This window comes from Pteropus medius, unplaced genomic scaffold (assembly GCF_902729225.1).
Source record: "Pteropus medius unplaced genomic scaffold, Ma_sr-lr_union100, whole genome shotgun sequence".
Lineage (NCBI taxonomy): Eukaryota > Metazoa > Chordata > Mammalia > Chiroptera > Pteropodidae > Pteropus > Pteropus medius.
The window spans coordinates 1,433,057-1,445,495 of NW_024349519.1; the positions used below are offsets into that span (position 1 = coordinate 1,433,057).

At 41.2% G+C, this 12,439-nt stretch overlaps 1 protein-coding gene across 1 annotated transcript; it reads left to right on the plus strand.

Annotated features, from left to right (window-relative positions):
- Positions 1-5,018: 5,018 nt before the first annotated feature.
- Positions 5,019-5,195, plus strand: LOC120618560 (40S ribosomal protein S29-like). The gene has a single exon (XM_039882839.1). The coding sequence runs from the start codon at positions 5,025-5,027 to the stop codon at positions 5,193-5,195; it is 171 nt and encodes a 56-aa protein (XP_039738773.1). The 5' UTR covers positions 5,019-5,024.
- The last annotated feature ends 7,244 nt before the right edge of the window (positions 5,196-12,439 follow it).

Genomic DNA, 12,439 nt, shown 5'->3' on the forward strand with positions numbered 1-12,439 from the left:
TTCTCTAGTACCTGGTATGCAGCTACTGATCTGTCAAATGCCTTTTTCTCTACCCCTGTCCATAAGGACTACCAGAAGCAGTTTTCTTGCCCCTGGCAAGACCAGCAATATACCTTTACTGCCCTACCTCAGGGGGATATCAACTATGCAGCTTTATGTCATAATTTAGTTCACAGGGATCTTGATCACCTTTTGTTGGAAAAGGCAGTCTCATACTATTGGCCTTTCCACCCCTGCTCGGCCATGTAAGAATGGACCTTGGGCCTGGAACACTTTCTTAGCAAAAGATAGAGTACACATAGCCAGTGCTGGGCTTATCATCTTGTGTGGGAATATCTTTCCCTATTTCATGTTCAACGTGTACTCCTTGTTCTGCTTTAATGTGGACATCGGTAGCCCCCAGGCATGCCCCCAACTATTTCACACTCCACAGGGGAGCAGAGTGAATAACTGGGTGCACTGCTAGAGGTTCTGCCCGCTGGAATAATTTCCCTTTACTGGTGTCCTTCAGAGATGTCCCAGAAAGGGGCTGTAGTACTGCAGCTGTTCACTTTTGAGTGGTGCCTGCATATCATGCAGAACCATCTGTAAACCTGCTTCTTCTCTTCTCCTGTCAACTGGTTGTAGGACACTCCCTCTGAGGCCATAGGTGCAGGCTGGGAGAGAAAGAGTGTGAGCATGTGGGCTACTTCTTCATGTAACTTACTTGTGTCTTTAGGGCCTACTCAGCCCCATCTTGATATATCACTTTCATTTGATGATAGAGTGCTGCTGTGCATACCCAACTTTATGGCTTGGTGGGTCAGATAACACCCAGTTCCTGGTGGGTATTTCAGGTCACATAGTGACTTGGTGGCCCCTGGTTAAGCACTTAGTCTCTATTAAGACCCAGCAGCAGGCCGGGAACTGTTTCTCAAAAGAAGAATACTATAGTTATCTGTGGAGGGTGGCAGGGCTTTTCTCCAAAAGCCTAAGCCTACCCTGCGATTCACCTATAGAGGCCTGCCAGAGGCTCCAAACAACATCCCTGTCTGCTACTGCCAGCACCATTGAATCTGCTGCATCATGTGGCCCAGGTGGCAGAGCAACTTGCACAACAGCCTGACCTGTTGCAGAGCCTTTTCTTTTGCGGGGCCCTACCCCAAGTTAGGAGCTTTTCAGGTCACTTGTTGAATGGGCCAGAGTAATACACCCAAATGAAGAATTTGTTGCCTCCAAAATCCAAAGAGGCCCCATAAGGTGTTGTGCCTCTCTTTTGGTTGTAGGAGGAGCCAGAGGCAACAACTTACGTTTCATTTTAGAAGAGATATCTTGATATGCCCCACATCACTAGTCTCTTGAAATTTCACTGAGCTAGAAAGCCCCTGAACCATATGGCTGGATCAGATTCAATAGTGGGTGTTGGTCCCATGGCCAGTGGGTCCCTCCTGGAATCTGATGCAGGGCAATTCGTCTACATGTACCCCTCTGGTGCCACGATAGAAGGACCCCTCTGTCTCCCCTGTGGAGTGTGAAATAGTTGGGGGCATGCCTGGGGGCTACCGATGTCCACATTAAAGCAGAACAAGGAGTACACGTTGAACATGAAATAGGGAAAGATATTCCCACACAAGATGATAAGCCCAGCACTGGCTATGTGTACTCTATCTTTTGCTAAGAAAGTGTTCCAGGCCCAAGGTCCATTCTTACATGGCCGAGCAGGGGTGGAAAGGCCAATAGTATGAGACTGCCTTTTCCAACAAAAGGTGATCAAGATCCCTGTGAACTAAATTATGACATAAAGCTGCATAGTTGATATCCCCCTGAGGTAGGGCAGTAAAGGTATATTGCTGGTCTTGCCAGGGGCAAGAAAACTGCTTCTGGTAGTCCTTATGGACAGGGGTAGAGAAAAAGGCATTTGACAGATCAGTAGCTGCATACCAGGTACTAGAGAAAATGTTAATTTGTTCAAGTAATGAAACCACATCCAGCACAGCAGCTACAATTGGGGTCACTACCTGGATAACTTTACAATAATCTGCTGTCATTCTCCAAGGTCCACTTGCCTTCTGCACAGGCCAAATCAGTGAGTTGAATGGGAATGTAGTGGGAATCACAACATCTGCATGTTTCAAGTCCTTGGTATTGGCACTAATTTCTGCAATCCCTCTGGGAATGTGATATTGCTTTTAGTTTACCCTTTTCTCAGATAGAGGAGTTCTAGTGGCTTCCTACCATACTGCTTCTTGGCTTTTCCTACCATAATAGCCCTCATTCCACAGGTCAGGGAATCAATGTGGGGATTTTGCCAGCTGCTGAATATGTCTATTTCTTTTTTTTTAATGTATTTTTTATTTTTAAAAAACTATTTATTTATTTATTTATTTATTTATTTATTTATTTATTTAACATTTTATTTATTTTCCTCCTCCCCGCTTCCTCCTCCCTCTGGTAACCACTAGTCCATTGTCCATGTCCATGAGTCTCTGTTGTTTGTTCTGTTCATTCGTTGCTTTTAGGTTTATATCCCACATATAAGTGATATCATGTGATTTTCAACCTTTTCTGTCTGGCTTATTTTGTTTAGTATGATTATTTCAAGGTCTATCCATGTTGTTGCAAATGGCAGTATTTCATCTCTTCTTATGGCTGAGTAATATTCCATTGTATATATGTGCCGCAGCTTCTTTAGCCAATCATCTATCGTAGGACACATCAGTTGCTTCCATGTCCTGGCCATTGTGAATAATGCTGCTATGAACATTGCTGTGCATGTCTATTTCATTATGTATTCCATAACTTGGGAAATAACCGCAGGATGGGTTCAGGACCCACTGGCCTACTTTGAGACTGACCTAAAACTTCATTGATCATCTGGTCTCCATAAGCCCCTACACTGACTGTGGACCACAGTGACATTTTGAGTCTCCTGGAATTCGTGTCAGTTCATAACTAGTTTCCAATCGTCCCAGAAAAGTCTATTTCCTTTTCCCCAATGCACAATTACCCTGGTAAAAGGCCATAGATCCTTTTGGGGAAGGCTAGGAGAAAGATCAACAATATACGATTTGGGCAGAGTACTGGAGTTCTTCAAGAGAACCCAACCTCCCCTTCATTCAAAATGTTCTAGGTCTGTAAACTGCCTCAAGTCTGGGAATTGATTGAGGTGCTATGACTCTCTTTCTTTTTATGATTTCAACAAAAGGTCAGACTTTTGTTCACTTGACCTAGAACTTTTCTGCTTATTCATATCAAGTGAGAATTTAGTAGGCTTCCCATCTATTTAACTTCTGAAAACACCATGATCAACTAGCCAGTGCTGTAGGGGCTTTGTCAATTAGACTATTTCTGCTTTGACTCCACTGTCCGTTATGGTAACCATGCCTACTTTACCTTTGGTGGTCAAGTGCCACCACTTGGCCCCTGCCACTCTGGGATACAAGTACTCCCATCACATTTAGGTTTCTCAATTCAGTGACTGCAGTCCTCACTGGAAGGACCTACAGAGAAGAGTGATCATAGAATTCTTCAAAGATGCTGAAGCTCTCCTCAGAAATTTATTTCTCATAGTCATAGTGAAAGGTATGTTTTCTGGACTCTCCCAGGGTGAGTGAGTAGGTATTAAATGAAAAGTCCACTTGAACATTTCAATCTCCCTAAGCCTTTGAATCCCTTCTTCCACATTAAATCAGCGCAAGTCTGGCATTTCCAGCTTGCTCACCATGAGTCATCTTTTGGTCCATGCTTCAGCCAACCAGCCAAACAACCTTTTTAACACCCTGAGCTGCAACATTAAATACAGAATCTCTGCTTAATGAGCCCATATCAATACATTTGGCCTGATCCAACTTTATGTTCCTTCCACCATTATCCCATATTCTTAATATCTGTTCTTATTCCCACACTTGTTCTCTGGATTTCTGTATCAGTTATAAAACTCAAGTAGGTAATGTCAATGTAAGAACATCCAAACCCTTAGGGAATTTTTATAAAAATGTATTTGAGCCAAATAGAGGATGCACCTGGAAGCAAGGTCTCAACAGACTGAGAAAAACGCTTACAAAATTACAGTTTACAACTTCTTTTATGCATTTGGAATTAAGGAGGGAGCTTAAGAAAGATTACATGAAGGTGGGAAGAAACAAGTCAGGGATCGGATTAATCTTATAATTAATAAGATTATGTGCTCTCTTGAGGGTGGTCATGCTTTAGAAGGAGGGGTCTGAAAAGAAGCATTTCAAACACGTTAACCTAAATGCACAGAAACAATGGATAGGGCAGAGTACCCTGCAATGTTATTCTCCATAGAACTTTTTTGTCCACAGTGTTTTGGAGTATAGTGCATATCCCCATGGGTCGCACTTTGTACCTCACCTTAAGGGGCCTGCTGGGACTTGAGTCTAGTTATAGGTCTAGAAACAGATGTGGTGGGCGTGGTTCCTGAGGAGACAGCATTGTTTTGCATGGCATCTGCCTCAGAGGAGGCCATTACTGTTTCATCAGACAAGGCAGGGTTAACACCCTCAGATGCGGGTGGGGAGGCTTCTTTTGCTGGCAAAAAAGACTCATCAGAATTTAGGGTGTTAAAGAATGAAATTAACCCCAGTAAATTTGAAGACCTAATTGGCTTTATTATGCGACCATGAATCAGGCAGCACCCAATCTAGCAACTAGAAGGGCACTTTGAGGAGCTGTTCAAAATGGAAAGTTTTTTAAATCAGAAAGAAAGAAGGTGGTACTGTTAAATTGTATGCCTGAAACTTCCTGGATTTTGTTAACCAAAGTCATCATAAAAACAAACAAACAAACAAACAAACAAACAAACAAATTTAAAAAATTAAAATTAAAATTAAAAAAAGAAAAGAAAAGAAGACGGGACAAGGAAGTTAAAAGAGTAGATCGTTTCAGGCAAGGTCACTTTCCCTTAGGGGATGGCAGGAGGTCTTATCAGCCAGATTACCTCTCTAGTGCTCACCAGGATATTCTAGACCGCTTGGTTAAAAATTTTACTCCTGCTTTTGCCTCGTTGCCTCCAACAGAGCAAGATGGGTCATCAGCGACTGTACTGGAGCCATCTGAGAAAATTTAGCCAGAGGTCTCGTTCTTGCTGCGTATGCTTAAACCGATACGGTCTGATCCAGAAATGTGGCCTCAGTATGTGCCACCAGTGTTTCTGTCAGTACCTGAAGGATATAGGCTACATTAACTTGGACTAAGTGAACTTCCATGAATGGGTCATTCCAGACAGTTACTGCAGAATCAATGCTAGCTCTTTGTATATAAAATAAAAACTTGAATTATGAAAAAATAAATAAAAATAAAGTAAAATTTCACTCCTGGGGGAGGCTGAAACTTCTCATAGGTTAGGTATTGAGTCGTGGTGGGGCTTAGCAAAACTGAGTCCATTTTGGGTCTGTTATTTCTTCTTAACAATGGACTCAGCGTTCCCAGGATCATCAGGCTCTTCCCACATATCCCCATTCCAACTTTCAAGATCCCATTCCTTCCCACTCAATGCCCTCACTTTAACAGTAGACACCCTCCTTATGAGGCTGTGAGTTCAACTTGTGTTGTAATTCAGCCAGTCAGCAGGATGAGAGTCTGTAGTTTGATTTTCAGCAATCTCAACCCTGCAGCTACAGGTGATAAGAGTCTTCTTGAGGGCACACATTGAAGCTTTCAAGTCATTTCTGTGGCATTTGAGCTGAGAATTTGAATCTTTAAGCTCTTTCCACCCTCCTTCTTTCCTTACTTTGTCTAGTAACAATAGTAGCAACCAGCACATCTCGTTATATTTTTAGTTTGCCAAAAATGTTAGCAAGTATTGTATACATATTCACCAGATCTTTGCTTCTTGTAAGTAGTTGATTAGGAGTATCCAATGGTGATAGTTTGCATATATATTGCCAAATCATGCCATGGACTATCAGTCTTTCTTTTCTACTAGAAATAGAGTTGTTAGCATCTTTAAATCTACTCAGATTAGAGAGCCCTTGGGCGAGGGAACTGACAAACACAGTGAATGCAGTCAGGCTTCCTCTCAGGTGGCCTTAGCTACAGCGTCCCAGGTGACCTTAGTTACCGTGTCCTATACAACCTGTGGAACGCATGTGCACTGTGATTGATTGTGATTGTACCTGGCCTTAAGCCACTATTGTGCACCTTGTTATAAGAACAGTCCCACCTGTGCAGGCTGGGGAGCTGGAGCTGTGCCTGTGTCTTGCTGTGTCCTGCTATGCCTGAATAAAGCTATGTCGTATCTGCCCACGGCTCCTTGCATTTTCTTCCAGCTGCCAGAACCACGTACCCCAAGCTTCCATACCTCAAACCTGCAGAACAGGGCCAATTCCAGAAACCTAAAAACCAATTCCAAAAAGTCATATTTAAAATTCTGTTCATTTAGAACCACTCCCAGTACCTACCGATATTTGTATTACTCAGGGTTCTCCAAAGAAACAATGTATATAGATATATAACCTAATTGCAGTTTTGGCCTCTTCCAGGAAAGCAATTTTAAACCAATCAGTTAAGAATGTCCTTATCCACACTAGTGAGCTAATTTGCCTGATAAGACTCCCTCCCTTCCCCTAAGAGAAGTTGACTTTGCCTAAACTAATTCACTCTTAACTTCTTGGTCCCACCCTCCTTCTGCCTATAAAAACCTTCCATTTTGAATAGTTCCTCAGAGTGCCCTTCTAGTTGCTAGATGGGATGCTTTCCAATTATTGAATTGCTTAATAAAGCCAATTAGATCTCCAAATTTACTTAGCTGAATTTTGTTTTTTTAACAACTATATATAAATAAAATTACAAGCATGTATTATTTGTATATTACTTCTGTTCTACTGTCAGTAAACATACTGGTTGTTTCTAATTTAGAGCTATTAAGAATAGTGAGGCAGTAATATTCTTGCACATGCTCCTTGGGAGTACAGTTCATGCATTTCTATGGATGTGTACATGTTCTGGTTCACAGATTATGCAGGTATTAAACTTTATCATATAGATTGAGCTGTTTTCCAAAGTGGTTGTGTAAATTTGCACTCCCACTAGCCAGTGTATGAGAATTCTTGTTCCACATCCTCCTCAACACTTGATATTTTTGGACTTTTTAATTTGAGTGTTTATGGTGAGTATTTTCTTGACGACTAATAAAGTCAAATACCCTTTCCAATGTTCGTCATTTGGACATCTTCTTTTGCAACTAATTCAAATTTCTTGCCCATTTAAAAAAATAGTAGATTATATGCCTTTCTCCTATTGTAGTAGTTTATTTTGTATTCTAGATATGTCCTTTATCAGTATATGCGTTCCCAATTTTTTCTCCTAGTTTGTGGCTTACATTTTCACTTAAAAAATTTGATTCACATACCATTATATTTATCCTTTTCCTTTTTACCTTTTTAAATGGTGTTTTGCTTGTTTTTTTACCAACAGAATATTTAGAAATTTAATGTAGTCAAATGTTGTTAGGTCCAAGAGGGCCCTATCCCTAACCCTGTAGTGTGAGAACTAGATTCTTCCCTTACCTTTGTGTGGTAACCGGACCTTGCAACGTCTGGGTTGGCAACACTACACGCTCACCTCCTGTTTTACTGGGCTTTCCTCCCTTTCCTGCCAATTTCTCGGCCTGAAATATTCCCACAGGAAAAAGCCTGCCTCAAGCCCCATGTAAGTTTCAGGTCTCCTTGCAATCTGGGCTGATGCCATCCTCGGCTCAGCCCTGGTGTCACTCTGCTACAATAAATCTTGCTTAACCCCTTCCGCCAACCTAACAAATGTATCAGTCTTTTCCTATAAGCTTACTGTTTCTTTTTGTATACTGTTTAAAGCGTCTTTATCTACCTTAAGGTCAAGAAGATAGGTTCCTACCTTATTTTCTAGTCTTTATTGCTCTGCCTTTTCCATTTATATCTATAATTCACCTGGAGTTGCTTTTTATATACTGTGATTTTATCCTTGGGGATATTTCCTCACTGCTCTGCACTATTCCTATTGTCATAAATCAAGTGTCCATATACAGGTGGATTTGTGTTTTGGTTTTTTACTTTAGTCTATTGGCTCATTTCTTTATCCTTATAACAATACCATGCTGTCTTAATCATTACAGCTTTATTATAAGTTTTGATTAATGCTAGACCAAGAACCCACATCTTATTCTTTTTCTTGAAGAGTATCTTGATTATTCTTGGTCCTTTGAATTTTCATATAAATTTGTAAATTAGCTTGTCAGTTTCTATTAAAAAACCCTATCTATGGAGGATCGCAGTGGCTCTCTAGATACATTTGGGGAGAATTGCCATCTTTATAATATTGAGTTTTTCAATTCATGGACAACATATATCCCCCTATTTATTTAGGTCTTCTTTAATTTCTCTTGATACTGTTATATGGTTTTCCTATTAGAAGTCTTGAACATATTTTGTTAGAATTATTCTTAGATATTTGATATTTTTTATTCAAATGTAAATGGTGTCTTTTAAAACTTACTTTTTTGTTGCTGACATTGATTTATATGAAATATTGATTTTTGAAAATCGATCTTGTATCCAGCAATAGTATTAATAAATTCAGTTCTTAATTCTTATGATTTATTTGTAGATTTCTCTAGATTTTCTATATCACAATTATATCATCTGCGAATAACAGCAAGTTTATTTCTTCTTTTCCTCAAATTTTCTTCTTCTTCTTCTTTTTTTTTTTTGTTTTGCTTTCCTTCACTGGTTAGGACCTTTAGGACAATATTAAACAATATTGAATAGAAAAATGATAGGGGAATTTTGTTGTTGATCTCAGAGAGAAAGCTTTCAACATTTCACCACTAAGTGTGATGTTTGCTTATAGTAATTTCGAAGTTATTTTTTCAAATTAAAGAAATTTTTGTTTAGTCCTTAGTTTATTAGGTTTGATTGTTTTAAATCATGAATGAATATTGAATGTTACCAAATATTTTTCTGCATTTATTGCTCTGTACTGCCCCCTTTGCCACAAATCAAGTGTCCACATAAGAGGACAAAATTATTTGATTTTTCTTGCATGTTTGTTTGGCCTCATATAGTGAATTACACTGATTTACTTTACTTTTTAAAAATTTTTATCGAAGAAATGATTTTAATTAATTTTCCCCACATCTACCTCCCCTCTACATTGATTTTCAAATGTTAAAATAACTTTTCATTTTTAGACTAAGGTGAATGTAATCATGATATATTAGCTTTTTATGTATGGCTAGACACTATTTGCTTATCATATAAGCAAATATAGCACTTTGCTTATAGGACTTTACCTCTGTGATCATGAGTATAATTTTCCTTTTTTATAATGTGTTTATCAGGTTTGGTATAAAGGTTATGTTTGCCTAATAAAATGAATTGGGGGAAATAGCCTTTCTTTCTGTTATTTGGAAGAATTTGTGTTCAGTTGGCATTATCTCTTCCTTAAATGTTTGGTAGAATTCAATGGTGCCACATCAGGGTCTGGTATTTGATTTGTGAGAATTTTAAAGAGCTTTTATTGAGATATTATTCACATACCATACAATTCATCCACTTAAAATGTATGATTCAACGGTTTTTAGCATATTTACAGAGTTGTGTAACCATTACCACAATCAATTTTAGAACATTTTCACCACCCCCAAAAGAAACCCCAAACTATTAGCAGTCATGCTCCTTTTGTGGAAAGATTTTAATTATAGGTTCAATTAAGAGTTTTCCGCTTCCTTCATGGTCAAACCCAATGCTCACACTTCAGGATTAGTTCTTCCCTGAGACTCCTGCTCCAGAATCAATGTCAGCAAACAATGAGGTGCTGGCTGGCTGTGGCACCGTGCTGGGCGCAGGAGCACCAAAAAGAGATGAGTGAATTGGCCAATGAACCCAGACCCTAATAAACCCGGAGTTTTGGCACCAGGTGAGAGATGAGCCTTTGAACATGCTTAAATTCTGAATCTGTATGTTTGTCTGCCAAGCAGGGAGAGTAATTTCTTCTCTATTTTTCAGTTCTTTATTTTTCAGTTCTGTGGTGGGACAAATGAGTGAATGTGTGTAAAAGCACTTTGAAAATTATAAAGTATTACTAAGGTACCGTTATTGAAGGGCTGGCAATTTAGCTTAAGGAGACAAATAATACAGATATATAAGCATGTACAACGATAACTACATTTTTGAGCATTCCCTATGTGCTAAGCATGATATTAAGTGTTATATGCATTACCTCATTGGATTCTTATAATAACGCTGTGAAGTAAGTGCTGCTATATTTTTATTTTAGATTTTTTTAAAAAGTGATGCTTAGGGGGTTAAGTAACTCACTCAGGGTTATACAGCTACTGAGGGACAGCGGTGCTACTGAGGGACAGCGGTGGGGACGGGTTGTCAGTTTGGACTGACCAGTGGCTCATGAAAGCACCACATTTTTGACCTGTTAAGGAAGCTGCCCATCTTCACAGGGTACAGGTTATTCCTATTACCGTTATAAAGCAATCCCTCCCCAACCCTGACGCGCTCGCGCTCGCGCTCTCCCTCTCTCTTCCCCTCCCTCCTCCCTCCCCTCCTCCTCCTCCTCCTCCTTCTCTCTCCCTTCTTCCCTTCCTCCCGCCCTCCTTTCATTTCTGTGAGGGTTTTCTCTTTTGCCCTTCCTATGCACCCCACCCTGAAATCCAGATTCTTCTCATAGCTTCACAAATCAGCTCTGGCATGGACGCAGAGGCTCCTGTTTCCATGGTGATGTGGGGAGACTGGTATACCACATGCCAAGTGTAGGCGATGCAAAGAATTGGCTAAGGATCCAAAGGTGTCGGCAGTAACCAGGCTCCGGGAAAAGAGATCGATGAGAAAGCCAAGTCAAAGTGACTGGACCTCCCCCGAGCTCCAGAAGAACCTCCACCCCCGCCACGCCCCCTGCCCTCCCCAAACTCCTAATTTGGGAGTAGAAGATAGGAGCTCTAGGAAGGCAAGCGGTGGGGGCTCCAAGGCAGAAGTGACCGCCCCTGACTTACTGAAGACAAAGACTAATCTTGAAGGGAAAGATTGCCCACTGGGGAGCCGCCCCCTCCCCTGGCCTCACTGCCTTGCCTCGCTCTCCTGTTCCCTGGTCTGACCTCATTCTTTGAGCCACCTGGCTCTCGGCCGGGGAGCTGAAGCGGAAGCGGAGCAGGGCAGCCAGCAGAGGGCAGAGTCTCCCTCATTCAAAGCTTCCGCAGGATTCATTCTTCCTCAGCTCCCACCACCCCTGCTATCACCAAGATTATTTTCAGCTGACAGGCTGCAAAGGCGCAGTAGGTGGATTTCAGGACAAGAGATGGGTTCTGGCAGAAGCTGAGAGCCTGTGAAGCTTTGGTCTTAAGCTGTAGGCCCCACTGAGGAAGAGGGGTATTCAGGGCCACCTAGTCAGGGGCTGAAGCAAGGTGCGCTTTAACTTTTACTGGCCAAGCTTTCTTCTGAGGTTTTCCTCCATCCGCTGAAAACATTAAAAACACCCTAACCCTGAGGAGGAGGCTTAGTCATCCATTCAATAACTGTTTATTGAGTATCAATGATTGTATTCACGAGTGGATGCATCCAGTCAAAAACAGTATTTACCTGGTTTTTCGTCAATACATTTCTTAATGGTTTTTAACGTTAGTGGTTCTTAACCTTTTGTGGGGGAGGGATGTTATCTATCCTTTGAGATTTTGATAAAAAATACAGACTATCTCCCAAAAAGAACACATTACGAATCTATGAATATTCTTGTATGATTTTAGGAACCTCGCGAACCCCTGGGTATAACTCATCCATGGGTTCCAGGGTATAAACTCCTTGTCCATTATCGTCCCCATGCTGGGCACTGAGGATATGATAGCAAATTAGATAAACAAGATCCCTGCTCTGCCTGAACTTGACAGGCTAGGGGACATATACAGATAAGTAAAGAGATGCTATAAATAAGTCTAGGTGCTGGAAGACCCACCTACCAAGACCAGGAACCTTATGGAGGGAAGGAATTGATGGGTAAACTGAGACCTGAAGAAGGAGTAAGAGCTGGCCAGGCAAAGACTTTGAACACCTTAGAGAGTGAGAAAAGCACATGTAAAGACCCTGAGGAGAGAGAACAGCAAGCCTGAGAAGCTGACAGCAGGCTAGTGTGGCTGGCTAAGACATACCAGGAGGAGGATTGGTGAGAAATGACATGGGAGTCATAAGTACCATGTGTAGACCTTGAGAGGAAACAGAGAACAGGGAGACAGCTGCTGCCCTCAAGGACATAGGCAAGAAAGCCTGTGGTTATGATGTAGAAGTCTAAGTTTGATGTTGGAGATGATCATATAGGATGGTATGGGAGGGAGCATGTGGGAGGAGCTTTAAACTGTCTTTGGGAATCAGGCCCAGGGCCCAGGAAATGGAGCTCAGTGATACATTCAGGATATCCAGAATACCCTGAGCCTCTGAAACCAGCTGGAAGGGGGAGTGGGTGGGGG

What these genes read in the sequence shown, in the direction of transcription:
- LOC120618560 (XM_039882839.1), top strand. Translation starts at nt 5,025, where the DNA reads ATGGGTCATCAGCGACTGTACTGGAGCCATCTGAGAAAATTTAGCCAG.